Source organism: Megascapheus bottae, chromosome 37 (genome assembly GCF_031878675.1).
Source record: "Megascapheus bottae isolate mThoBot1 chromosome 37, mThoBot2.hap1, whole genome shotgun sequence".
In the NCBI taxonomy this organism is placed as follows: domain Eukaryota; kingdom Metazoa; phylum Chordata; class Mammalia; order Rodentia; family Geomyidae; genus Megascapheus; species Megascapheus bottae.
Genome location: NC_143545.1, coordinates 1,077,192 through 1,104,769, shown reverse-complemented (window position 1 = coordinate 1,104,769; position 27,578 = coordinate 1,077,192). Strand labels below are relative to the sequence as shown.

The window sequence follows — 27,578 nt, the reverse complement described above, 5'->3', positions numbered from 1 at the left end:
TTCAAGCAGAATAAAATACGCTAAAGAGAGGTGTATGCAAATGCACGGTGGGGCTGGGGGCTTTCCTGGGAGGGGCTTGTCAAATAGACCAGCCACAGGCTTTGCAAAGTGGGGACCCCAGCTGGGATCCCAGCAGGGAGGGGTGCTCAGGGAAAGGCCAGGATGGCAGCGGGAGGAAGAAAGGGGATAAATAACCCTTGTTGCATTGTTCTTTAGGTTAATGCACCTTCCTGTTTGAAATCTAGGGTCTCACGTGTGTGCCGACCCCCCCAGCACTAATATACAAATATATGCTGAAATATGCAGATCTCACCCTGCCGGTCCCCCCCCACCCCAACATGTCTCTCCCTTTACCACGTTGAGCCACAGCACCACTTCCAGTTTTTCAGTGGTTAATTGGAGATAAGAGGATTTTCCTGCCCAGGCTGGCTTTGAACCGTGATCCTCAGATCTCAGCCTCCTGAGTAGCTGGGAGGACAGGCGTGAGCCCCCTCTCTCAGCCAGCTTGGACTACATCTCTTAAGAAACATTCAGTGGCATACGGTGACACGCCTGTGGCAGCTCTGGTGACATGACACGCCTGTGGCAGCTCTGGTGACATGACACGCCGGTGGCAGCTCTGGTGATGACACGCCGGTGGCAGCTCTGGTGACCACATGCCTGTGGCAGCTCTGGGGACATGACACGCCGGTGGCAGTTCTGGTGGTGACACGCCGGTGGCAGCTCTGGTGACATGACACGCCTGTGGCAGCTCTGGTGGTGACACGCCGGTGGCAGCTCTGGTGGTGACACGCCGGTGGCAGTTCTGGTGGTGACACGCCGGTGGCAGCTCTGGGGACATGACACGCCTGTGGCAGCTCTGGTGGTGACACGCCGGTGGCAGCTCTGGTGGTGACACGCCGGTGGCAGCTCTGGGGACATGACATTCTGGTGGCAGCTCTGGGGACCCCACGCCTGTGGCAGCTCTGGTGATGTGACACGCTGGTGGCAGCTGTGGGGACCACGCCGGTGGCAGCTGTGGGGACCACGCCGGTGGCAGCTGTGGGGACCACGCCGGTGGCAGCTCCGTCCCCAGCACTGTAAGCTGCGGCGGGCTCCGTCCTCCTGTGTGGTGACTGCGGTTCCCGCTGGCCACGGAGGAGCTCGTGGCTGGGGCTGCGGGGGGCCGGCCGGGCCGGGCAGGACGCGGGCGGGGGCGCCCGGAGGCGGAGCCGGGGTCCCCGGCCTGCGCCCGGCCCGGCCCTGCCTGCGCCCGGCCGCCGCGGAGGGTTTGTTTTACGCGCGTGGACAGACGGACGAGTGTGCGCAGGGACACGGGGGGGGGCAGGGAGGGGGAGCGGGGGGCGGAGCGAGGGGGGCCGGGGAGGGGGGAGCGGGGGGCGCAGCGAGGGGGGCCGGGGAGGGTGGAGGGGGCGGAGCGGAGCGTTGGGGGGGCCGGGAGGGGGGGCGGGGGGCGGAGGGGGCGGAGCGGAGCAGCAGTCGGGGGAGGGGGGAGCGGGGGTGTGGAGGGGGCGGAGCGGGGGCGGCGCTGACGCGGCGTTGGGCGTCCGGGCCGGCGGGCGCGGAGCGGGGCGGCGGGGCGGCGGGGCGGGCGCGGCGCGGGCGGCGCGGAGCGGGGCGGCGGGCGGCGGCATGGCGAGCCTGCTGGAGAGCCCGGTGCGCGCCGTGCTGTACCTGAAGGAGCTGACGGCCATCGTGCAGAGCCAGCAGAGCCTCATCCACACGCAGCGCCAGCGCATCGACGAGCTGGAGCGGCGGCTGGACGAGCTCAGCGCCGAGAACCGCGGCCTGTGGGAGCGACAGCGGGGCCCGGCGCCTCCGCCCGGCCCGCCCGGGACCCCGGGGACCCCCGGGACCCCCGACCCCGGCCCCGGCCCCGGCCCCGGCCCCGCGCCGCCGCCCCAGCACCACGGACAGCGCCCGCCGCCGCCGCCCGGCCCCGGCCCCGGCCCCCGCCCCGCCGCCCGCGCGCCCGACGCCGACCCCGAGCGGACCCCGGGCTGCTGCGCCGCCGCCGCCGCCACCGGGCGACTCCCGCACACGCCCGGCCTCGGCAAGGGCGTCCTGGGCCGGAGACCCGAGTGAGTGGGGCGGGGGCCGGGGGTGATCGAGGGGACCGGGGGGACCGGGGGGGACCCGGGGAGATCGGAGGACGGGGGGAAGAGATCGGGGAGATTGGGGGACCCGGGGAGATCGGGGAGACCGGGGGGGGGATCCGGGGAGATCGGGGAGATCGGGGGACGGGGGGATCCGGAGAGATCGGGGGACCTGGGGGGGGACCCGGGAGATCGGGGGGACCCGGGGAGATCAGAGGGACCGGGGAGATCGGAGGACGGGGGGGGGAGATCGGGGAGATTGGGGGACCCGGGGAGATCGGGGAGACCGGGGGGGGGGGATCCGGGGAGATCGGGAGACCGGGGGGTGATCCGGGGAGATCGGGGAGATCGGGGGACGGGGGGATCCGGAGAGATCGGGGGACCTGGGGGGGACCCGGGAGATTGGGGGGGACCCGGGGAGATCAGAGGGACCGGGGAGATCGGGGGGAGGGACCCGGGAGATTGGGGGACCAGGAAGATCGGGGGGGATTGGGGGTCGGGGGGGACCGGGGAGATCGTGGGGACTGGGGAGATCGGGGGGGGACCGGGGGACCCGGAGAGATGGGGGGACTGGGGAGATGGGGGGCTCGGGGAGGCTCGGGGGGACCGGGGGGACCCGGGGAGATTGGGAGGACCGGAGAGATACGGGGACCCGGGAGATTGGGGGGACCCGGGGAGATCGGGGGGACCCGGAGAGATGGGAGGACTGGGGAGATGGGGGGATCCGGGGAGATGGGGGGCCCGGGGGGGATCTGGGGGTCCGGGGGTGCCCGGGGAGATCGGAGGCACCGAGGGGGGTCCGGGGGTGCCGGGGGTCGGGGGGGGGCCCGGGGAGATCGGGGGACCGGGGGTGCCGGGGGAGATCGGGGGGGACTGAGGCGGGGTCCGGGGGTGCCGGGGGTCGGGGGGGCCCGGGGAGATCGGGGGGACCGGGGGGACTCGGGGAGATCGGGGGGACTCGGGGAGATCGAGTGACTCGGGGAGATCGGGGGGACCGGGGGACGGGGTGGGGTACCGGGGGGCCGGGGGACCCGGGGAGACCGAGGGGACCGGGGGGCCGGGGAGACCCGAGGGGGACCGGGGGAGGGCACCCGGTGGTTCCGGGGCCGGGGGTCCAGGACCGAGGGGCGCTCCGCCCAGGCAGCCCGGGGTCCCCGGGGTTTGCATGGCGGGGCGGGGGCGCCGCACACCGGCTGGTGCCCGGGAGCACCCGGGGGAGCAGGAGTGGGGGGGACGCCGGGGAAGAGGCGGGGCGGATCTCCAGGGGGGACCCGGGGCGGGGCGGGGGCGGAGGAGGAGCGGGGAGGAGAGGGGGGAGGGGAGGGGACCCCCAGAGCCGCCGGAGGGCTCCCTTGTGGACTGCGGGGTGCCCGGGCACCAGGACACTGGGGTGAGTGGAGGCCCGGCTAGAGGGAGGGGGGGAGGGGGGGGGGCAGAGGGGGGGCCTCGCGGTCTCCAGACCTCCGCTATGGCAGGTGCTTTGCAAACCCCCATGTCCTTCCCCCCCCCACTGTTAACTGGTGAGGGAGACCTTCCCTGGGTCCCCCTGTGGGAGCTGCCCCCTCCCTCTCCTCCCCCCACGGTGACATGGGAAGGAGGGGAGGGAGCCAGCATGCAGGGCCAGGCCATCTTCCCCGGCTTAGACAGGTGATCTGACCCCTGGGGAAACCAGGGTGCTGGAAGGAGTGGGGTGGGGGAGGGAGGGGGAGGGAGGGGGAGGGGGTGAAGAGCCTCCCCCCCCCTCCAGTGTTCGTGCTGTCTCTTGGGGGGATCCCTGTAAAAACCTCATCCCCCCTCGTGATTCATCCATAGGTTAGAGGAGGTGGTCAGGGTGTTTGACCGTCATGTGGGGTGAAGATCTAGAATGATCCCGTATCCGGGGGCTCTGAGCCCAGCTTCCGGGGTGCTCACCCTCAGGGAGGCCCTCGGGCTCACGGCTCCTCTTCCCCAGCTCGGCTGTGGCTTCTCCCCAAGATGGTGGAAGCGACTGGACCTTCCTGTCCCCATCCCCCACCTCTCCCCAGCATCAGAGCTCAGGCCGGGAAGTGTCCTCAGCCACCTGCCCTTCTCCCCTGCCTGGGTGTCTCTCTCATCTGCTGGGCCAGCAGAGTCTATGCCAGGTCCTTTTCTCAGATAAAGACTTAGCTACGCCCCTGCCCCCCAGAGGGCACCCCCTTTCTTGTGCCACCTGCTGTGATCAAGGCCAGGAGCAGTTAGCACGAGGGAAATGGATGGAAGCTGCTGGAAGTCTTTTCTTGGAAAAAGTTCTGCCCCTCTGGTGCAGTGGTTTGCGCCTGTCATTCCCAGCTACTCCGGAGTCTCAGATCTGAGGATCGAAGCCAGCCAGGGAAGGAAACGGTGAGACTCTCGTCTCCTGTTAACCACCCAAAAGACAAGAAATGGAGCTGTGAATCAACTGGTAGAGCATCAGCCTTGGGCACAAGAGCTCAGGGGCCCTGAGTTCAAGGCCTAGAGCTCACGTGCACACGCACACACATACACACACATACACACACAGCTCGTGTCTCAGACACTGAGAGGTTAATAACATCACGGAGACCTTCCTTTCTCCTGGGCCCTGCTCCTGAGGCTTTGTCCAGGGCAGCCATGCCAGCTTCCCTTCTCCCCGGGTGGCGTTTTCTCACAGCTCAGTGGGAGGATGCCTTCTGCCTGGCCCACAACTTCACCCATGGTTTTGGCTGAGTCGGCTCAAGTCTCCTGCAAAGGACTCAGGGGCTGCTCTCTACCTGTGGGGGTCCCCCCTCTGCACCCCTCTGTGCAGTGCAGAGGTGGGGTCTATAGCCTGGGAGGGAGGCCTGCCTGCACTGAGTAAGCAAAAGACAAGTAGCCCTCCCCCACCAACTCCTGTGAGGAGGAGGAGGGGAAGGGGAGGAGGGGGAGGAGGGGGAGAAGGCACAGCCATAGCCAGGGCTTCTCATCGTGATTTTGTGTAAAACATTGCTTAGGCACTGTGAGATGCTATCTTCCTCTCTCTCTCCCTCCCCCCTCTGTCTACTTCTCTTTCTCTTGCTCCTCCCCTGCTCTGTGTCTCTTTCTCTTTGTGTTTGTGCTGGGGCTTGAACTCAAGGTCTGAGCGCTCTCCCTGAGCTCTGCAGCCCCAGCTCCACATCTGGTTTTCTGGTGGTTCATTGGAGATCTGCCCGGTCTGGCTTTGAACCGTCATCCTTCAGATCTCAGCCTCCTGAGTTCTGGGATGGCAGGTGCCCATTCCCAGCTTCATGTAATTTTTTCCAGTCCGGCCTCAGGACGTGCGCAGAATCGGTTCCTGTCCATTTTCTGGCTGGAGCGGGTGACGTCCTCTTGTCCTGCCAGGTCACGTCCCCCCGAGCTTCTGTGTAGCCCCCTCATCTCTGCTGGGAGCAGTCTTGCACCCTGGCTCTGTCCTGAGGTCGACATGGAGGCACTGGACCTTGTCCTGAACTGCAGGTGACCTGGCTTCAAGTTCAGTGTTGATCTCAGGAGCTCTCAGCTCAGAGTGATTACCAATCCAGGTGTGTGTGTGTGTGTGTGTGTGTGTGTGTGTGTGTGTGTGTGTGTGTGTGTGTGTGTGTGTGTGTACTGGGGCCCGGGCACTCTTCTTTTTGTCACCAGCCTGTTGCTGGTTAATTGGAGAGGAGAATCTCACACACTTTTTCTCTGGCCTGGGGTTGACCACAGACCTCCATCCCCAGACCTCAGCGTCCTTGAGTAGCCGGGATATCACCCCGGCTTTCTTGTGTCTCTTGTATACTCTTCTTCCTCATTCTTCTCTGGGCTTACTTCCCTTCTCGTTCCTTCTCCTTTCTTCCTTCTCTTCTCCCCTCCCTTGCTCTCCTCCGTGCTTTCCTTCTTGCTCTGCAGGGCTGTCTCCTTCCTCTCTGCCCTATCCCTGAAACCTGATAATCCTGGTTTTCTCTTTGTGGGTGCCTTGGGATCCCCAGTCCTGGGCTGTACCCCAGATCCCCCGTGGGCAGCAAGCCTGGGGCTATCTTGGCTGGGCAGGGGCTTTCAGCCTGGCGGTCGTGGCTGAGGATTTATCCCGGAGCCATGGGGGGCGGGGAAATGTGTCCACCACGCTCCATGCTGTTGTGCAGAAGGACAGGAAGGGAACAGGCGGTCCTGAAGCCACATAACAGAGACACGCACCTTATCTATCACACAGAGTCTCTGGTGGCTCCCTGGAGACAGCGGTTGTCACAGCCCAGCTCCTCAGAGATGCCAGGATGGTGGCCCCAAAGCCAGGCCCCCGGGCTCTCCACCGCAGCTCCTCCTCGCTGCCAGCCACAAGCACAAATAAACCAAATAAACGGGGCTCCCTCTGCCTCCCCTCCCAGCTCCCCCAGGGCCCCAGGGGAAGGAAGGGGAGGGGAGCAGAGACCAGGATGCATAGCTGGGGCTGGAAGACACTAAAGGGCCTTGAATTTAGATCCCAGTTCATTGATTTATACGTCAACACCATTTTTGGAGTTTTTTTTTCTCTTTGAGATTGCAAGCCGCTCTGGGGGCTTAGGGGGTGTTTTTGGTTGGTCCTAGGGCTTGAACTCAGGGCCTGGGCGCTGTCCCTGAGCTCTTTTGCTCAAGGCTAACACTCTAGGGCTCTGAGCTATGGTGCCAGTTCCAGTTTTTTGGTGGCTCATGGGAGATGAGAGTCTCACAGACCTTCTGCCCTTGGGCTGGCTTTGAACCACGATCCTCAGATCTCAGCCGCCTGAGTAGCTGGGATGACAGGCGTGAGCTGTCCATGTCCGGCTTCTTGGGTGGTTCTGAACTCAGGCAGGGAGAGCTAAGGGATACCTGGGAATCCAGGGTGAGACCCCCCCCATCCTCCCGGCCCATCTTGGGGCACAAAGTTCTGGGTCCCCCCCACACCCCAGCTGTACGGGACTTTGTGTTTCCACGGAAGAAAGAGGACTTAACCCAGAGGGGCTACGAGTGAGGAGAGGGTGGAGTCTCCAGAGAAGTGGAATCACGTAGAATGTGGGTGGCTGGGAATACGGGCTTTGGGCCGGCACGGGTGGATAGGAGCCCGCCGGGGACTGCATCCGCTCCTCCGCCTGTGGGATGGAGACTGCACCCCCTTCACCAGGTTGGTGCAGCGTCTAGATGTTAGGTAATTCCTCTGCTCAGCCCGGGGTGGGGGGGCCCCTTTGGGCTGAGGAGAAGCGAGCTGGAATCCTGTTCATGCAGTCAGCTTCTCTGTCTGTCCGTCTGTCTGTATCTCCCCCTTTCCACTCTCTGTCTGTCTCTCCTCCTCTTTATTCTCTGTCTCTTTGTCTCTCTGTGTCTCTCTCCCCCTCTTCATTCTCTCTGTGTCTCCCTGTGTCTGTTTGTCTGTCTGTCTCTGTGTATGTCTCTGTGTCTCTCTGTCTCTGTCTCCCTCCCTCCCTCCCTGCCTCCCTCTCTTTTTCTGATGGTTCTGGGGTCTGAACTCATGATGTCACCTTGCTAGACAGGTGTGAAAGCTTCTACCACTGACCTCACCGCCAGCCCCTTGGGGGCCTCTGTCACGTTACTAGGGCGTCATGTTTCCATCAGCCTCACACGGACCTAGCAGCTGGGGTCACAGGCTCGCACCCCGGTTCTTGGCTTCTTGGTGGACACGCTGTCTTGGTGGTGATTCTGCCTGGAGCTGGGATGCGTTGTCTTCTGAGTGGCTGGGCACACACAGCTTGTCTTCCGGCGTGGGGGCAGTGAGGGCTTCTGCCATCTCCTCAATCGGGGGAGCCAGCTCCTGCAGGGAAGGCTGTGCCGGGCGGCCCAGGACGGCGGGGAGAGCGAGCTGGGAGTGGGAGCAGGCGCCAGCGTCCGGCGGGGCCTCCCACCTCCTTTCCTGGGAAGCGAGGCTGGAGATGAGTCACTCTCCCTGCACGCAGGCCAGGAGGCTGTGGGGAGGGGTGGGGGGGATGAGGGCTGAGGGGGACACACCACTTTTCCTGCCCCCCTCCTGGGTGGCAGGGGTGACAGGTGCCAGCAGCTGGCACAGCGCGTGGGTAGGGAGAGGACCCGGGAGGCCCTGCCAGCAGCCTCAGGCAGGGGCCAGGCCGTGCGCTCTGCCCATTAAGATCTTCCTGGCTTGGGCAGAGCTGTGCGGGGAACGGCGTGGGGGCAGTGGAGCCTGGCTCAGCCAGGGCCTGGGCGTCGGCCATCCCCAATAATTGAGGAGGGAGGGGAGGACCCCCCTTTCCCAAGGCCGTGGCAGAGGGAGGCCTGCCCCAGGCCCCAGGCTGCCCCCCCCAATCCTGCTCCCCTGCAGTGCTCAGCCTTTGGCTGGGGTGAACCATCTGGTATCTGAAGTAGAGTAGAGCAGGGGGAAAACGAGGCGGCCTCTTTCCACGGCTTGGGGTGGGGAGGGGGACCCCAAAGGGGATGATCTGGTGGGCCACAGGCAGGGGGAAACTAGAAAGCCAGCAGCCCTGAAGCGTCTGGAAAATCGAGAGAAAGGCGCTTCACCTCTTCCTTCAAAAAAAAGAAATCAGTGTAGCTGAGTACCAGGGGTTGACACCTGGCACCCCAGCCCCTCAGGAGGCTGAGATCTGAGGATCGCGGTTCAAAGCCAACCCGGGCAGGAAAGTCCGTAGACTCTGGTCTCCAATGAAGCACCAGGAAACTGGAAGTGGGGCTGTGGCTCGGAAGCCTCGTTTATTTTCCTCCCTTCTGGCTTGTGTGTGGTTTCTTGGTTCTGTTGACAAAGCCAGTACCTTCCCTAAAGTGGCAGAATTATCTAGGTCCTTGGAGAGATTTTGTATTGTTTTGTCTGTGTTCTTTGCCGGGGTGTGTGTGTGTGCGTGTGTGCGTGTGTGTGTGTGTGTGTGTGTGTGTGTGTGTGCGCGCGCGTGTGCGCGTGCAGTTTTTGTCTTTGGTGTCAGGTATGGATTGAAGGCTCTGTTTTTGGCCCAGGAATAGGGGTTTTCTCTTGGCTTACCTGAGATGGTGGAGTGAGCTGGCACCCTGCCAGCTCCTGCCCCAGCCCTGCGGGCTCCCTTGGCCTGTTCAGCTGCCCGGGGCCTGGGTCCACCGCCCTTTCTCTCACTCTGCACCCGGCCTCCGGGTCCTGCAATGAACGGGACCGCGCTGTTGCCTGCTGCCACCATCCTGGCTGGCACAGTGCCCTGGGAACACGGCCCCTCCCGGCGGCACCCGAGGAGTTCAGGGAGGCAGGGCAGTGCCGCTTCTTTTGTGGCTGTCCTTTGAACTGGCAGTGGCGGGAGGTGAATGAATGAAAGGACGCCCCACGGTGCCATGGGCCTGAAATGCTGAGGGCTTTGAAGGAGCTGGGGTTCACAGGGATGGGACTGACAGGAGCCACAGGCCTGTCCAGGCAAGGCCTACCTGGGGCGTGGGGGGGTGTCCAGGGACAGAGGCAGGGCCCGTGACCGTGGCCTTTGGGCTGGGGTCACGAGGGGCGGCCTGGTCCCCTCCTCCTCAAGGAAGAGTGGGAGACAGGGACAGAGACCAGAAGAGAGAGAGAGAAATAGAGACCTAGTCAGAGACTGAGACACAGAGAGACAGACCCATGCCATGCCAGAAGAAGGGGGAGCCAGGCAGGTGAAGGGGTTCACACCGGATCACCCTCTGTCTTTTCCTGGGCGCTCTGAGTCCCCGATTCCAGCCAGGCTGGGAAGCTGTGGGGGTCCCCATAAGACCTATGGTTCGGGCCTCTCTGATCAGCGCTAGGTTGGGGGGACAGAGGAAGGGAAGGGGGGAGAGGGGATTTCACCTGCATCTTCTCATCTGTTCCGTGAGGGAACGGAATCATAATTTTTCTTTTTTATCTACAGGGTTTAGAACTAAAGCTAGGGTCTGGGGCATGCCAGGCCATTTCCAACCCCTCAGCTACATCTCCAGCCTTTTTTTTTTTTTGCCAGTTGTAGGACTTGAACTCAGAGCATGAGCACTGTCCTTGGACTTTCTCAAGGCTGGAGCTCTACCACTTGAGCCACAGCACCACTCGCAGCTTTTTTTCTATGCATGTGGTACCGAGCAATCGAACCCGGGTCTTCGTGCATGCTAGGCAAGCACTTTAACCACTAGGCCACACTCCCCAGCCCTTTTTAATATTAATAGTTGTATTATTAATCGGTGATCTATAAGGTTATACATAATCCACCGTCTATTAAGTGAATTTTAAAATCCACTCTAAAGACTGCACGCTCCCCCAGATAGGGAAGAATGGTGGCGGGGGGTGGGGGGTGTGGGGGGAGGGCTGGTGGCTCCTGTCTCCCTGCTCAGGAGGTGGAGATCTGAGGAGCACTGCAGTCCAGAGCCAGCTGTGGCAGAAAGATCTGTGAGACTCATCTCCACCAGAACACCAGAAAGTGGGAGGTGGAGTTGTGTGGCTCAAGAGGGAGCCTTGAAGAGTGGAAAAAGCTCAGGGTGACAGTGCTCAGACCCTGGACGCTGGTCAAGCCTCGGTACTGGTGCAGGTACACACACACACACACACACACACACACACGTGCGCGCGCATCTGTTTGTGCGGCATCTAGCACGGATGAGTTTCCACAGCATATGGCTGAGCGGGAGGAGCGGCACGCAGGGAGCTGCGGAGACAAACTTGGCCCTGATTTGGTGAAACAAACCCTGGCTGCTCTCCCCGAATGTGAACCAACTCCACACGATTCCCGCAGATCCAGGCGCGCTGGGTTTTTATGAATGCAAACCTCACTTTGGCTCCGTCGCAGGAGGCGAATGGGGAGAGAGAGGCTGGAGAAACGGGGTGCCCTGTCAGCCCAGCTACTCAGGAGGCTGAGATCTGAGGGTCTCAGTCCATGAGGCTCTGATCCCCAATAAACCCCCCAGAAAACCAGAAGTGGAGCTGAGGATACAGGGGGCAGAATGCCAGCCTTGAGTGGAAGATCTCAGGGACGGCGCCCAGGCCTGGAGTTCGAGCCCCACCGCCAACAGGTGGGCAGAGACACACCCAGGTTTCAGGTTCACGTGAATGCCCACCTGGTGGGGCTTCTGGGCCCCGAGGGGCTCCCTTCTCCAGGATAGCCGGTGTGGGTCAGAGGCTAACGGGAGATACCACTTCCTATCCATGGGATTTGCGCACCAGAAACCTCCACAAATGCTCAGGTCATCTCATGAGGGATCCTGAGCGCTTCTTTCTAAAGGTGTCTTTAAGTGGTTGTACGAAGGAGTTTCAATTCGACGCATCAAAAAAAGTGCTCTGTTTTTCTATTATGCTGGTCCTGGGGCTTGAACTCAGGACCCGGGCGCTGTCCCTGAGCTCTTCTGCTCAAGTCTAGTGCCCTACTGCGTTGAGCCACAGCACCACTTGTGGTTTTCTGGTGGTTCATTGGAGAGAAGAGACTCATGGACTTTCCTGCCCAGGCTGGCTTTGAACCACGATCGTCAGATCTCAGCCTTCCAAGTAGCTGGAATTATGGGTGTAACAATACCAGTGCTCGGCTATCTTTGCATCTTGAGTGAGTCAGAGCTAAGTGTGAGAAGGTGATTAACTTGCCTTCTGTCGTGTGCGATGTGAATATATTTCCCGAGTCTGTCACTTGTCTTTGGACTGAGGAGAGGGGGCCTTTTCTGTAAAAGATGTGATCATGATTTTATCTCGTGATAGATGATGTCTTTTCTGCTTTGTGGCTTCAGACCAAGGGTCTCCAACCTCCCATACCTCTGCCGTCGTCAGTAGTACAGATACCTGCGTGTGTGTTGAGATGAGAGTTTTGCTAACTTTTTTTCTTTCTTGTCTTGGACTATGGCCTTCAGATTACAGGCCTGCACTGCCAGACCCAGCACAGATGGTTTTTTTTTTTTCTTAATGCTTTCTTGGTTTCCTGTTAGTTTTTAAAAATAAGCACAGTCTAAGCTATGTACCTGTTTCCTCCGATTTTTATTTTCTGTACTGGGAATTGAATCTGCAGTTGCTCTACCGCTTGAGCCGCTCCTTTCTGAAGGTTTTTTTTTTTTGTATCTTCATTTTTGTGTACTAGCATCAATTAGCTGTTAAGAGATTTATTTTCATTCCTCCTCTTCCCCCTCTCCTCCTCCCCTTCCTCTTCTTCTTCTTCTTCTTCTTCTTCTTCTTCTTCCTCTTCCTCTTCCTCTTCTCCTCCTCCTCCTCCTCTTCCTCTCCTCTTCTTCCTCTTCTCCTCCTCCTCCTCCTTCCTTCTTCCTCTTCCACTTGTCTTAGGGCTTGATTGCCTGGCCCCAGTGCCAGCTCTGATCTTTTTCACTCCAGGCTGGTGTCCTTGGTTCACAGCTCCATGTCTGGCTTTTTGATGGTTCAATGGAGATAAGAGTGTTCTCAGCATCCTGGGTATGGGGGCAGCCACGCCCACCCAGGGGGCCTGTCTGTGTGCAGCCCCCCACCATGCACACGATTAGCTTAGAGATGTGTGTCCAAGAGTGTCTGCCTCGCAGGCATAGTGGGGGGAGGGGGGACAAAGGACCGGAGAGGGGGATGGAAAGTTCCGGAGCAGAGTCTGGGTAGCCCAGGGTACAGAACAAAGAGGGAAGGGGTAGGGGCTTGGGGGGGAGGTGAAGGGGTACAGAGAGACAAGAAGGTCCAGCAGTGGTGGCCAGGGCTGCAGGAGGGGCCCTTAGAACCAGGCAGAGCAGATCTGGGCCTGTCGGTCCTGCTGATTGTCCCTCTCGCTCTGTACACAGGAATGAGATAGTGCTGCACCAATTCTGCTGCCCAGCGGCGGATGCCGAGAAGCCTGCCTGCCCGGGTCCTGCTGCCCACAGGTGGGGGCTCCCCTCTCCTCCCCTCTCCACTTCATACCCCACTCCACCCCCTCCTCCCCACCCCTCCCTTCTCCCCTCCCTCCTCCCCCACCCTCCCTTCTCCCCTCCCTCCTCCCCACCCCTCCTCCTCCACCCCTCCCTTCTCCCCTCTCCCTCTGCCCCTCCCTCCTCCCCACCCTTCCCTTCTCCCCTCTGTTCTCTCCTCCCTCCTCCCCACCCCCTCCTCCCCCACCCCTCCCTTCTCCCCTCCCTCCTCCCCCTCCTCCCCCAGCCCTCCCTCCTCCCCTCCCTCTGCCCCTCCCTCCTCCCCCCTCCCCCCACCCCTCCATCCTCCCTCTCCCTTCCTCACATTCTCACACTCTCCTGTGTGTGTGTGTGTGTGTGTGTGTGTGTGTGTGTGTGTGTGTGTCTCTACTTCCCCGCTCTGGTCCCAGGCGGCCACTTCCAAGCTCGGGGTAGTTCTCACATCCAGCCTGGTGTCGACTGTACCCTGAGCTGGGGTCGCACCCCATGTGACCGGCGTCTGGACTCAGTGGGCGCTCCGCTCCTCTGGGGTCTGACCTTCCAAAGTTTTCTAGCAAACACCTCCATTTCCCCTTCCGGAAAGGACAAGAGCCAAGGAGATCCAGGAGGCCTCGGCCTGGCTGGGCGGAGGGCACGGGAGAGGGGGGCACGGCACTGTCCCAGCTCTGCCTCCATCTCCTCGCTTTCCCCTGGCCTGTCTCTGGCCCCACATCTTCTGGCCTGGCTCCCTTGGGTCTGGTCTGAGGTGTGTCCCGCCCTCCCCCAGCCCCACACACACACCTGGGGCCTCAGTTTCCCGTCCTCACTGCCCCCTGTGAGAGGAGGGGGAAGGAGGCCCACCCGAGGAGATCCAACTGACAACCTCTACTCCTCTGCCTCCAGGCAGGGTTGCTGGGGCATGACCTCCCTTCAGCGGAGGAGGTCAGGGCGTTGAATCGGCCCCAAAGCGGGGTACATCCTGGGGCCTTACATCCAGGGCCCAGGGAGAACCGGGGGCTTCCCCAGGCCGGGCAGGCTGGAGGGAAGAGGGGGGACGGGGCGCTGTGCCTGCCCTGGGGGACGCTGGGACACACTGGCGGCCTGGATAGGCAGACACACGGGGTGCCCTTGACTCCGGGGTACCCTAGTGCTGGCAGGATGGAGTCTCCCCGAAGTGAAGACAGCACCCCCAGGGGCCTGGCCCCCTCCTGTCACAGTAACCAAGTCAGCCTGACTTAGGTACAGGCCAAGTACCTTCCTGCACGGGGGAAGCTTCTGGAAACTCAAGCAGAGGCAGGCGGGGGTCCTCTGGGGTCCCCACACCTCGTGCTCCTCCAGGGCGAGGATGAATGAAAGCATCTGGCCTGTTACCCTAACTACTCGGGAAACTACGAGCTGAGAGAACTGGGGTTCCGAGCTAGTACGGGCGGACAAATCCCTGAGACTCCCCCAAACCAGCAGAAAGCCAGAATGAACGGAAGTGCGGCTCAAGTGGTGGAGCACCAGCCTTGAGCAGAACAGCTGAGGGACAGCGCACAGGCCCTGAGTTCAAACCCCAGTACCTGCACAACGTGGAGCGGGGGAAGAGAGAGAGCTGGAGGGCCCAGGGCGGGCTGGGGCCCGTGGAAAGCAGCCAGCACACGGCAGAATGCCTGGCACTGCAGACGTCTCCGGGGGCCAGAATTTTATCAGAAAACGTCTTGGGGGCCAACCATTTACCCCCCTCCCTCCCCTCCCCCTCCCCCATTCCCCTTCTCCCCCTACTGTTGTTGTTGTTATTGTTTTTTCCCCAGTGCCTGCTGGTATTCAATTCAAATGGTCCTTGGCAAGGCACAGAGCAGGCTGCAAGGTGCCAGGCTGGGCGGCTGGGGAGGGGAGAGGAGGGAAGGGGAGGAGTTTTACACCCAGCCTGCGCTCTGATTGGTCGTCCCTAGGGCAGCCGGCCAATCAGGGAGAACCAGCTGAGTCACTGCACACCTGAAACCTAGTTCTCAATGACGTCTGTCTGATGCATTCCCCCCCCACCATGATGCAGAACTAGGAGGAGGAGGGGGGCGGAGGGGAGGAGCCAGGGGGAGGGAGGGAGGGGGAGGGTTCTGTTTAGGCCTCCCAGCCAGTAAACCTCACCTGGAGTCCAGAGCTTGAGATTACCTGTCAGGTTTGCTCCCTGGGGCTCTGGCTGAGCCGTCAGCTCTTTGCGGCCTGCACAAACCCTGCCTGAATTTGTTTCTTGTCCTGTCATTAATGCAATCTGGGACCCCCACCCCCCAAAAAAAAGGCGCTGGGGTGAGCCTCCGCGATCGTCTAAAATGATCGTATTGATTCAGAAAATGGAAAGGGCCAGAGAAACCAGTCGAAGCCAGAGAAACCCGGAGGGGACGCGGAGACTGGCCTGCTGGCTTCTGTCCGGAATGTCCCGTGTCCTTGTCCCATCAGAGAACCACTGGTAGAATGGGGGAAAAGTTCCCTGGACCCGTCAGGCCCTCGGGGTGGAGTGGGGTGGTGGGGTGTCCCAGCCTGGCCAAGCCCCACCCCCAGCCCCTCCTGGGGGTGCCAGCCTCTGCCTGAGGCCTCCCCACCCCACCCCTGAGCCTCTGGGCTCCTTCCTGAGTCCTTGGCTGTTCTAATCCTCGGCCTGGTACCAGTGGCACTGGCTGCTCAGGAGACAGGCGGATGGGAAAACACCATGTTTCCTGCTAGGGACCACAGCCTCCGTGGAACGGAAGGAGAGGGAGGGTGGAGACTGAAGCTCCCGTGGGGCTCTGAAGATCGAGGCCCTGGGGTGTTTTATCTTGTCATTGATTTCCCTCTACCAGAGGACTTGCTCTCTTCTTTTCTCATCATTTTTCCCCCCTTTGTAACACAGATAGACTCTTGCCTTCTTTTCCTGAGAAAATACAGTGAATGTGTAAATGCTTATTGGTACCCTGAAAAAAAGAGAGAGTGGGGTTTGCAGGACGTTCTTCTAGAATGAATTATGTCAGAGGGGATCATTCGGTGACCCCAGGACCTTGTCTAGCCCTGTGGGGTGCAGGGGCGGGAGGGAGGCCACACCATTCTCTCTCCTTTCTATCCTCTACCTGCCAGCTCCTTGTGTGTGTCCAGAGGAGCCAGTGGGAGACCTCAGGGCCTGGGGCTGGTGGAGGGCGGGGGTGGGGGGGGAGCCAGGTCTCAACCATGCGGCGTCCAGCTGGAGGGGACACAGAGGCAAAGCAGACTCAGAGCCCCAGAGCCAGTTACGCATGCGTAAGCTTGCGTGCATGTCACGTGTGGGCGCTTGTGTGCGTGTGTGTGGTGTGTGTGCGCGTGTGCACGTGTGGAGGCAAGAGGCTAGCTCTCAAGACTGACGGTCTCAGGAGAGGAGGCAGACTGCTGGTGGCAGCAGGGAGCCCCAGCCAGGCCCCCCCAGGAGGAAGGGACGCAGCAGGAGGACGGGATGTCAGGTTGATGTGACATTGGCTTGGCTAGCGGCCCCCGGGCTGAAGAGCAGGGCTTCCCTCAGCTCCGATCACCCGTGCAGTCCGTCCCCGGAGTGGGGGACGCTGCCTGGCCACCGATCGTCCCCCCCCAGTGACAGGCGCTTGAGCTTGGCCGTAGGTCTTGAACCCCCTTACACAGATGGGGAGACCAAGGAGGAGGAGGCCGGTGGGGACTGGAACCCAGGCACTTCCGTTACTTCCCTGATCTTCAGACACTCACGAGCTCTGTCCGGGGGTGCAGGACAGGGCCCCCCGCCCCAGGTTCAGTTCCACCACCAGCCGCCCCGTCAGGCGGCTCCCCCAACCTAGCGCATTTCCTTCTGTTCACAGTGACGGCGCCTGTGCCCAGGCCGGCGGCGGGGGCAGGGAGGACTCCCTGGTGGTGGTGGCGGCCAGCAGACCCGGTGCCCAGGGCCCGAAGGCTCAAGCCCTGGAGCTGCAGCAGGAGGAGGAGGAGCAGCGGCCCGGGCAGGGCGGAGCCTCTCCGAGGGTCGGCCTCCACCGCGAGGCCTGCGGGCCGCAGCCTGTCCTGGCCACCGCGCTCTGCTCCCACAGCCCAGCCACCTCCGAGTACGAGCACTCCCTTGACCTAAAGAATAAACAGGTACCCAGGGCCTCCCCGGGGGTGGAGGGGGCGGAGGGCCCGGCCGTGGGGTCTGTCCAGGTCACCAGGCCCACCGATCAGAGGTCTCCATGCAAGCCACCTCTCTTCTGCCATGGGTCTCCTGCCCACGGGCAGTGCTGTGGGGGTTCTGCCCTCCCTCACAGGTCACACACCCCCCCCCCGCCATAGACCCCTAAGCAAGGACCTGTGTTCTCCCTGGAGTCCCCACCTGGGAAAAACTCACCTGTCCACCAGAGCCTGGGGGAGCCGGGGTGCACAGGGACTGCTGCTAGGTAGACTGGGGTTTCCAAGGCCGTCTTAACTGTGGGAGTCCAGTTCTTCAGAAAAGAACCCCAGGGAGGGGGTCCCCAACTCTGCCACCATACTGTCAAACAGGAGAGCCAGGGGCCCTATTAAGCCTAAAGAAAGCCAGAACAATGGTAAATGTAGAGGCAGTATGTGTGTGTGTGTGTGTGTGTGTGTGTGTACACAAGCGTGTATGCCTGTGCCTGCGTGAGTGCTCGTGCACGTGTGTAAAGATGTCATGCTGTGAGACTATTAAGAAACAGCTTTGGGGCTCACATCTGTCTTCCTAGCTCCTCAGGAGGCTGAGATCTGAGGTTCAAAGCCAACCCAGGCAGGAAAAGCCACGAGACTTTTATCTCTAGTTAATCACAGAAAGAGCTGAAAGTGGTACTGTGGCTCAAATGGTGCTAGCCTTGAGCAAAAGGCACTCTCGGACAGTGCCCAGGCCCCAGGCCTAGCAAAAGGAAGGAAGGGAGGGAGGGAGGGAGGGAGGGAGGGAGGGAGGACTTGGAGCTTGGGGTCCACTCTTCTGACTGTTTACCACCAGAGGACATCAGTGTTCATCTCTTCATCACCAGAATCAGAAATGAGACTTCCAGTCCTCTTCAACAACCCATTCTGGCTCCAGAAAGTTCTCAAGGATGATTCTTTAGCCCAATGAGTGAGTGAATCTCAAGAATCCCCTAGGACTGAGTCAACCACACCAGCTTCCTGTGAGCCTGTGTGTACAGATGCCCAGCTGTCCTGCCAGACCAAAGGCCAGAGGAGGACAGCGTGCCTAGCCGTCTCTAGGGCATTTTGAGTGTCTCCTGTGTTATCTGTATGTGGACAGGCTAGGCACATGAGGATTAAGTGAAAACAGAATTTTCTGAAGGAAGGAAGAAAGGAAACTAGGGAGGGAAGAAGGAAGAACTGGCAGCTTGCCTAGCAAGTACAGTACGGATCTACAAAATGATCAATGAGTGCATCTAAATCTGATGGGTGTGTGTTTGTGCCAGAGCCTGGCAGGACGGGTTAAGGCTTGCCTCTCTTCGGAGCCTTGTGAAGTGGCCCTCCTCCCCCTACCTTCTGGCTGGGCTGAGGAAGAGGCACCAAAGGATTGTGGTTCTCCAAATGTAGTATGCCTCTGTGAGAGTCTGAACTGTTTCCTCTTTCTCTCCGTGGCCACCAGCAGGCCACCTAACTGCTCTGGATTCGGGCTGTGTCATCTTTTCCCTTTGGGCCTTTGCTCGCTGTCTGAGGTCCCCCCTTCTCTCAGCCCTCCTGTACTCAGTCCTCTGGGCTTAATTTGGGCATCCTCTCCCCTCCTACTCCTCTCCTGCAGCTTCCTCTGCCCTCACACTGAGATTGCATAGCCTGTGGCCAGTGCGGTGGCTAGGGTGAAAAGGATGGGGCCTGGCTCAGGGACAAAAGGCAGGTGGAGTGTGTGTGTGTGTGTGTGTGTGTGTGTGTGTGTGTGTGTGTGTGTGTGCGTGTGTGCCTGAAAGCCCGCAGGTCTCCTTTAGAAAGGGAACTTAGCAATGGCACCCCCAGTCTTCACATGGACTCTGGTTACCAAGGACCGGAAGGAGCCTTGGACAACTGGTCTACCCACCTGCTGTGCCTCCCATCAGCGGACTCAGGGTCCCCAGTGGCTACCCCCAAACCCACTAGGCCTGTCCGTTGATGCTTCCCCAAGAACTCAGCCACCCAGCTCAGTAGAGGCCACCCTCCTACTGTCCCCAGGTCCAGCTGGGTCTTCCAGTCTACCCTCTCCATCTCCAAAGTGCACATCTGACTGAGTACTCTTCCCGCTGCCAGCTTCCTGCTGAGTGCCAGACTGCCAGGCAGGGGAAACAACACTACTCTGAGTTTCCAGTCCTCACCCCAGTCCCACAGGGCTCTGGTGTCCCAGCTGGGAGGGGGGAAGCTGGTGAGTGACAGTGGCTTGCGGTCTGATGACCTCGCCCTTTCTGGTGCTGCAGAGTTGAGTGACTCCACAGTGAGCCCTGAGGGAAGTTGCAGTCTTTGTGGCCCCTTAGAAAGCCAGGGTATGGGGAATATGCAAATGAACAGAGATGGGCGTGGCTGTGCATGGAGGGTGTGGCTAAATGGTGGGGGCGTGGCTGTTTGTTGTGGGTGTGGTTTGAGGTAGGGGTGTGGCCACGGTGCAGGCCAGTGGTTTCAGCCAATGTTTTCTCCTGTCACTGGCTCCTGCCCTAAGGGGAGGCAGAGCCCAGGGCTGGTGGGGTCCTGGGGACCGGGATCCGGAAACAAGCTCTGGAGCGCTGTCTGTGCAGCATCTGTGGCTTTGGCCCAGGCTGAGCTGTCATGTACCTCCATATGCCCACCTGGTGTTGGCCAGGAGAATTCAAGGGCAGTACCTCCCCAGGCCAGGCCCCTGCAGGTGCACGGTCCCCTGAGCACCGCTGCCATGCCTCCGTCAGCCTCCTGACTCCCAGCCTGAGGTGGGGGGGCGCCTTGCCAAACTCTGGAGGCCTGAAGTACCAGAGGTCAGAGGAGAGCCTGGCCTCCCCCACCCCGCCCTGCGCTGCTCTGTCCCCTCATTTCCCTGATGCATGCAGAGGACGCATCCCTTAGGATCAGATGCAGCCACAACCTGAAAAGAGGGCACATGTTCTAATGCATAAGGCTTGTTAGACACAGAGCCCCTCCTCTCCCCCCCCACTCCTCCACTCCACTCCTGGCAGAGGCCCAGAGCCTCCTTCTTTCTAGAGCCATGCTCTGCCCCACCTGTGTGTGTGTGTGTGTGTGTGTGTGTGTGTGTGTGTGTGTGAGAGAGAGAGAGAGAGAGAGAGAGAGAGAGAGAGAGAGAATTGGGGTGAGAACAAGGTTGGGGGTACAGAGGGGGAGGAGAATGGCCCATCTGGCTGTTCTGAGCTGGTGATGGGAGTGTGGAGGGAGGGAAGGCCTGGGGGGGGGTGTTGAGTAGACTGGATAGTTCTGGACACGGGGTAGTAACGGAAGTCTGAGGGGCAAAGGAGGACCCAGAAGGGCCGAGTGGGGCAGATGTCATGACACCATGGAGGAAATCCAGCACCAAAGAGGAGTTCGTGCCTGGCTTGGTGGTGGCTCGAGCTGGCAATCTCAGCTCCTCAGCAGGCCGAGACCCAGGGATCCCAGTTCAAAGCCGGGGCCTGGGAAGCAAAGTCCCTGAAACTCTTAATTGTCAATTGACAATCAAAAGCCAGAGTGGAGCTGTGGTTCAAGTGGTAGAGCGCTAGCCTTGAGCACAAAGAGGCTCAGGGACAGCGCCTAGGCCCCGAGTTCAAGCCCCAGGACAGGCAAATAAAAACAAACACTAAAACTAAAGTAAAGCAGGGGTCATGTTTACCTGCACTGGGAGAGCACAGCTTAGGGTTCACCGTGGAATGGGGGTATCTAGGACTGACACGGCCCGGAGAAAGCCAGGCCCTGGGGTTTTCCCATCAGCCCATCTGTTTCTGGTATCCAGTTCTGCTCCATCCTGGGGGTCCCTCCAAGACACATAATCTCAGATTAGGCCATGAGGCTGTCAGCCCCCACCCCTTTTCTACAGCCCCCCGCCTGCCCCTGTTGTTTGTGGGGTCCTGAGGCCTCCTCCCTAACCCCCCCTCCTCCCGCCTTCCTGTCCTCCCTGCAGATTGAGATGCTAGAGCACAGGTACGGGGGCCACCTCGTGTCCCGGAGGGCAGCTTGCACCATCCAAACCGCCTTCCGCCAGTACCAGCTCAGCAAGAATTTCGAGAAGATCCGTAACTCTCTGCTGGAGAGCCGCCTGCCCCGCCGTATCTCCCTGCGCCGGGCCCGGGCACCCGTGACCGCCTCGGCCGCCGCCGCCGCTGCCGCCGAGAGCCTGGCAGCCGAGAGGGCACTGTTAGAGGGCTGCGGGCTGGCAGGGCTGCCCCCAGGGCTGGCGGGCACGCTCACCGAGCTGGAGGACTCCTTCGCCGAGCAGGTGCAGTCCCTGGCCAAGTCCATCGACGACGCCCTGAGTTCCTGGAGCCTCAGAACCATGTGCTCCCTGCAGGAGAGCAGCGCCTACCAGCTCCACCGGGCCCTGCACGGGGGCACCGTTCCGCCCGGCCTGGAGTCCGAGCTGGGCGAGCTGGAGGGCGCTGGCACCGCTTCTGACTCCGGGGAAGAGGCCTCCGAGGCCCCCGGGCACGGCACGCTCATGATGGCCTTCCGGGATGTCAGGGTACAGATAGCCAGCCAGAACATCTCCATGGCCTCTGCCACCGCCCTGTCACTGGCCAACAGCCTGGGCGCACAGGCCACCGTGGAGTGTGAGGCCCGCCAGGCCGACCAGGCCCAGGCCTCCGGGCAGGAGGGCCAGGAAGCCACAGACCCCGGGGCCACGCCCGCCGTGGACAACGAAGCGGCCACTGGAGGCCCCCCCGGCACCCACCAGCCGGAGGCCACAGAAGGGGTGGTGGAGGGGGCCGGGCCACCGGCAGAGGCGGAGGAAGAGGAGACCCGGGAGGCAGGGAATGCGGACGAGGCGCAGACGGGAGAGATCTCAGAGCCACCGGGCCCCACGTCGGCCACGCCAGGGCCCGAACCGCCGGCCTCAGCCTCCAAGGAGGCCCTGCAGGCCATGATCCTGAGCCTGCCCCGCTACCACTGCGAGAACCCCGGCACCTGCCGCTCACCCACCCTCTCCACGGACACCCTGCGCAAGCGTCTCTACCGCATCGGTCTCAACCTCTTCAACATGTGAGTCCCCCCACCCCGGTGATGGCCCCCCGAAACTCACCCCTGAGAAAGGGGGCCCAGGACAGTGTCCTTGGGCCCCCATGCCCTCACCTCTGTCCCCCCTCAGCCTTGTGGGGTATCTGGGGTGGCCTGTCCTACCCCACCCCGTGGGAAGTGTTGGGGTGCGTGACACCTGCACAGCCCAGGGGAATTGTGGGGTTCAGGGAGCCCAGGATGCCCAGGCATCCTCGCCTCACCTCTGCCACCCCCGACTCTTCCCAGAAACCCGGACAAAGGCATCCAGTTCCTCATCTCGCGGGGCTTTATCCCCGACACCCCGATCGGCGTGGCCCACTTTCTCCTGCAGCGCAAGGGCCTCAGCCGCCAGATGATCGGCGAGTTTCTGGGCAGCAGCAAGAAGCAGTTCAACCGCGACGTGCTGGAGTGAGTGCCCGTCTCCGTGCCCGCCGCCGGCTTCCTGCTTGTGCCTGGACGCCTGAAAGGGCCCCCGGGAAAGGGCTCCGCCACGCCCTGGGAAGCCACGGTGGCTGGCCTTTTTGGGGGGTGGTTCACGGACTTCTCGGGCTCCTGAGACGCTCTCCCCGGTGGGCAGAGGGCAGTGCGGTGGCCCCCGGCCCCTGGCAGAGGCACCGAGGGCAATCAGATTGCGATCGGATCTTCTGCAGTCCCCGGCTCCATGTTTCCTCCCTGTGCCTGGGGAAAGCAGAGCAGAGAAAGTGGCTCAGGGCTCTCAGGAGAGCTGAGCCAGCTCCTGTCCTTTCTCTGCCAGGCCCCTGCCTGCCTGGTGGCTGGCAACCCAGGCAGTGATGCTCTGGTTTACCTCCTCTCCCTCCTCTTCTCCCTCCTCCTCTTCCCCTCCCTCCTCCCTTCTCCCTCCCCCTTCCTCTTTCTCCTTCCTCCTTCTTTTCCCAGTCCTGGGAATTGAACTCAGGGCCTGGACGCCGTCCCCGAGCTTCTTTTGCTCAAGGCTAGCGCTCTACCACTTGACCGCTTCTCAGCCTCTCAGGCATGGGTGGACCTAGACAGGACCTGGCTGACCCCCCCAAGGCCTTGGTCCCCGCCTCCCAGGAACAGAACCCCAGGACAGTGGAAGGGACAACTTTAATTAAACAGCGTGAACTCAGAAGCTCAGGATAAGAGCCTGGTTCTCTGCCGATCCCCCAGTCTACCTCCTCACACTCCCCTCGTGGTCTGCCTGACGCTGCCATCTAGAAAAAGCCCAAAACGAAGAAATCCATTTTTTCCCACCCTCTCACTAGCCATTGCCTTGTAGGAATCGCGCTTCTTGGTTGCGGGGCGCCTGCCCCCTGCTCCCCAGAGAGTGGATAATGGCTGTGGTTCTTTAGGCTCAAGATGATGCACTCATAAAAGTACCAAGATGGCACCCAGTGGCTCACGCCTGTCATCCTAGCTCCTCCGGAGGCTGAGACCTGAGGGTCGTGGTTCAGAGCCAGCCTGGTCAGAAACACCTGTGAGGCTATCTCTAATGAACCACCAAAAGGCAAAACAATTGGTGCTGTGGCACAAGCGGGAGAGTACCAGACTTGATCAGAGAAGCTCAGGGACAGCGTCCAGGTCCTGAGTTCAAACCCCAGGACCAGCATTCCCCGACCCGGAAAAGGTTGTCAGTGGGTCTGACTTTCTCTGAGCTTCCATGGGTTAGCAGAAAGCTGGTGAGAAGGGGCCGGGAGTGTGGCCTAGTGGTAGAGTGCTTGCCTAGCATGCATGAAGACCTGGGTTCGATTCCTCAGTACCACATACATAGAAAAAAGCTGGAAGTGGTGCTGAGGCTCAAGTGGTAGAGCTCTAGCCTTGAGAAAGCCCAAGGACAGTGCTCAGACCCTGAGCTCAAGCCCAGGACTGGCAAAAAAAAAAAGAAAGAAAGCTGGTGAGAAGTGCAGATTCTCAGGCCCAGCTCCAAATGTGCTGAATACCGAGTCTCCACCGGGGCCTGGGTTTGAACACCCGGCCCGAGGGCAGCATGGTGGGGTCTCAGGGAGCACATGGGGGCGTCCCAGATCAGGGGTGCCTGGTGACCTCTCCCGACCTCCCTGGATGGGCTAGTTCCCCACTCCTGGCTCTGTGGGCTGGGGTTTCCGCCTGGCCGCGTCTCCCCCCTGGCCTGTGCTCATTACTGCTTCACTGGAGCTGTTTCCCGAAGCCGGGAGGCCGAGGGCGGTGGGGCCAGTGCGTGATCCAGCTGTCCACCCGCCACCTGAGCTGGAAACCAGGCCATCGAGCTTGGCTGAGCGGCTCCCACTCTCCCAGATGCCGCCTCTCCCTCCCCTGCCCCCCACCCCCAGCGCTGGTTTCTGGCTCCACTTCCATCCACTGTGGTGTGGGGCCTGGCCGGAAGCCGTGGGGCAGAGACAAGGACAGTGTGGGGAGGCTGGGCTGACCTCCAGTGGGCAGTGAGGCTGGGGCAGCTTCCCCTCACCACCCGCCCCGCCCCTGCCCTCAGCTGCGTGGTGGACGAGATGGACTTCTCGGGCATGGAGCTGGACGAGGCGCTGCGAAAGTTCCAGGCCCACATCCGCGTGCAGGGGGAGGCACAGAAGGTGGAGCGGCTCATCGAGGCCTTCAGGTAGCCCCCCAGGCCCCCCGGACTCCGCTGGGGACCCTCCCGAGAGGGGCCATCGGGCGCCCCAAGCCTCTCGCCCATCCGCCTAGCTGCTCTAGGATCACGGCTCAAAGCCAGCCTGGCAGGGAGGTCCAGGAGACGCTCACCTCCTGGGAACCAGCAAAAAGCAGACATGGAGCTGTGGCTCGAGTACTAGAGCACCAGCTTCGAGCGTCAAAGCTCAGGGATGGAGCCCGGGCCCCGAGTTCAAGCCCCAGGAGCAGCATGACACGAATGAGGGAACGAGATGCTGGAACGGGCAGGGGAGGGAGGGCTCATGGTCTCGCCTTGCCCCTCCCCTGTCCCCCCGCCCAGCCAGCGTTACTGCATGTGTAACCCCGAGGTGGTACAGCAGTTCCACAACCCCGACACCATCTTCATCCTGGCCTTCGCCGTCATCCTGCTCAACACGGACATGTACAGCCCCAACATCAAGCCCGACCGGAAGATGATGCTGGAAGACTTCATCCGGAACCTGCGGGGTGAGCGGGGGACAGGGCCCGGGACTCCAGACCCTGCCTGGCCAGAGCTGAGGAGCCGTGAGGCCAGACCAGGAGCTGGGGGCATGCAGTTCAGCTCCCCGCAGCCCCTCTCACCCTGGGGGCGCTGGGATTCCAGGCCTGCTTTTCCTGTCTGCGCTTTCCCCTTCAGGGGTTCCCACGATCGGGAAGGTCTCTTCCTCCCGGGGGGCCCCCCAGTCCACTTTGCTTCCTGTCCACCCCGTGTTCTTAGGGAGGGAGGAAAAGATCTCACCCATCCCATGGAAATCCTCGCCAGAGGAGGGCTTGGCTGGGTGATCCTAAAGAGAATGAGATTGAATATTGGGGGGCTGGGCCTCGGGGCTGGGCCGGGGGGGGCGGGGAGGGGAGGGCAGTCAAGGAAAAGGCAGGATGGCGGCCCTGTTGAAGGCTCTGACGGGTTCCCCGTTGGCAGGTGTGGACGACGGCGCGGACATCCCCCGGGAGCTGGTGGTGGGCATCTACGAAAGGGTCCAGCAGAAGGAGCTCAAGTCCAACGAGGACCACGTCACCTATGTCACCAAGGTGGAGAAGTCGATCGTGGGCATGAAGACGGTAAGGGCTTCCGTGCCCTCCTGGTGGGAGGCTGGCTGGGGGAGCGGGGGCAGAGCCCGGGGGCCTCCGGCCTGGGTCCACACCTGTGGAGGTGACCCCATGCGGGCAGGAGCCCAGACACGCGTCGTCCTGCAGCTCAGTGTCCTGTCCCTGCTCCCTGTCCCTGCTCCCTCCTCCCTCCTCCGCCATCCTGCCCCCCCTCCAGCTCCCCTTCCAGAAGCTGGGGGCCTCCAGATCCGGGGCTCCTCTGCTGAGCGGGGCCTGGGTTTCAGGTGCTGTCAGTGCCACACAGGCGCCTGGTCTGCTGCAGCCGGCTCTTCGAGGTGACGGACGTGAACAAGCTGCAGAAGCAGGCCGCGCACCAGAGGGAGGTGTTCCTCTTCAACGACCTGCTGGTGGTGAGGGGGGCACTGGGGTCGGGGGCGGGGCCAGGATGCTCCCAGGCCACGCCCACAGTGAGCAGGGCCATAGCCCCCCCCACACACCAGAGGCTCATCCACCCAACAGGCCAGACTGAGGCTCATAGGCCCCGCCCACTGGGTGGGAGGGGCCAGTGCCTGAGTCACTCCCACTGGGGGCGGAGCCAAACCACCACCCAACTGGACAGGACTGAGGCTCCTAGGCCACGCCCACTGGGTGGGAGGGGCCAGTGCCTGAGTCACTCCCACTGGGGGCGGAGCCAAACCACCACCCAACTGGACAGGACTGATGCTCATAGGCCCTGCCTACTGGGTGGGAGGGGTCAGCTCTGGGGCCACTCCCACTGGGGGTGGAGCCAAATCACCACCCAACTGGACAGGACTGATGCTCATAGGCCCCGCCTACTGGGTGGGAGGGGCCACACAATGGATGCTTAGATGCCCCACCCACTGGGGCGGGGCCTGTGGCAGCCCACCTGGAGGCCACTCCCACCAGAGCTCATCCTCCATTACCTTATCCCTTTCTTTGCTTTTGGCTTGATGGATGAATGGATAGATGGATGGAGGGAGGGGTGGATGGATAGATAGATGGAAGGACAGATGGACAGATGGATGGATGGATAGATGGATGGGCAAATGGATGGATAGACCGATGAATAGACATATGGACAGACGGATGCATGCATGCATAGATGGACTAGACGAATGGAATGATGGAAGGAGAGATGAATAGATGGATGGACAGAAGGATGGACGGCCAGATGGATGGATGGGCACATAGATGGATTTGTCCTTCATTCTCCTGTATCCTCTGGGCTCAGCTCACAGGCGGTACAGAGTGTAATATTTACTTATGGGGCAACTAGTGTTACTGACCTTTTGTGTCAGGCGTAGAGGAGCACAGACAGAGCAGAAGAACCAGCTCCTGGGGGCAGAGATGGTGGTGGTGTGGTTTCAGACCAATCCCGACAAAACGTCAGTGGAGCCTCCACCCAACACACGAGCCACACGGGGAAAACAAGACCCCGACCTGAAACACAGAAGCCCAGAGAGGCGGGGGTGTACCTGAAGTGCGTGGCGTGGCTGCTCACGTCTGGGTCCCCTGTCCCGCAGATCCTTAAACTGTGCCCGAAGAAGAAGAGCTCGTCCACATACACTTTCTGCAAGTCGGTCGGCCTGCTGGGCATGCAGTTCCATCTCTTCGAGAACGAGTGTTAGTCCCAGGGGATGACGGGGTGGGAGGGCAGAGGGGGGAGGGCTGGGACCCCACCCTACCCCTACCCCCAGGCCGGCTGGCTCTAGCTTTTTTTTTTGGTCAGTTTTGGACTCAGGGCCTGGGCGCTGTCCCTGAGCTCTTCAGCTCCAGGCTGGTGCTCTACCCCCTGAGCCACAGCACCGCTTCCAGTTTTCTGGTGGTTCCCTGGAGATCAGATCTCAGGACTTCCCTGCCGGGGCTGGCTTTGAACCGCGATCCTCAGATCTCAGCCTCCCGAGTCGCTGGGATTCTGGGTGTTAAGCTATCAGTGCCTGGCTGGCTCCAGCGGTGCCCCCCCCCTGCCTCACCCCTGCCCGC

The 27,578-nt window shown here is 61.4% G+C and overlaps 1 protein-coding gene across 1 annotated transcript in view; it reads left to right on the top strand.

Annotated features, from left to right (window-relative positions):
- Positions 1-1,586: 1,586 nt before the first annotated feature.
- Iqsec3 (IQ motif and Sec7 domain ArfGEF 3) overlaps positions 1,587-27,578 on the top strand; it is a 29,785-nt gene continuing 3,793 nt past the window's right edge. Inside the window, exons 1-10 of the mRNA XM_090325304.1 lie at positions 1,587-2,081; positions 12,723-12,803; positions 16,616-16,889; positions 20,818-21,893; positions 22,155-22,316; positions 24,355-24,477; positions 24,829-24,995; positions 25,447-25,586; positions 25,859-25,984; positions 27,119-27,218. Of these exons, the coding sequence (XP_090181430.1) occupies positions 1,633-2,081; positions 12,723-12,803; positions 16,616-16,889; positions 20,818-21,893; positions 22,155-22,316; positions 24,355-24,477; positions 24,829-24,995; positions 25,447-25,586; positions 25,859-25,984; positions 27,119-27,218 (2,698 nt within the window). The 5' untranslated portion in view covers positions 1,587-1,632. The remainder of the gene's footprint in view (positions 2,082-12,722; positions 12,804-16,615; positions 16,890-20,817; positions 21,894-22,154; positions 22,317-24,354; positions 24,478-24,828; positions 24,996-25,446; positions 25,587-25,858; positions 25,985-27,118; positions 27,219-27,578) is intronic.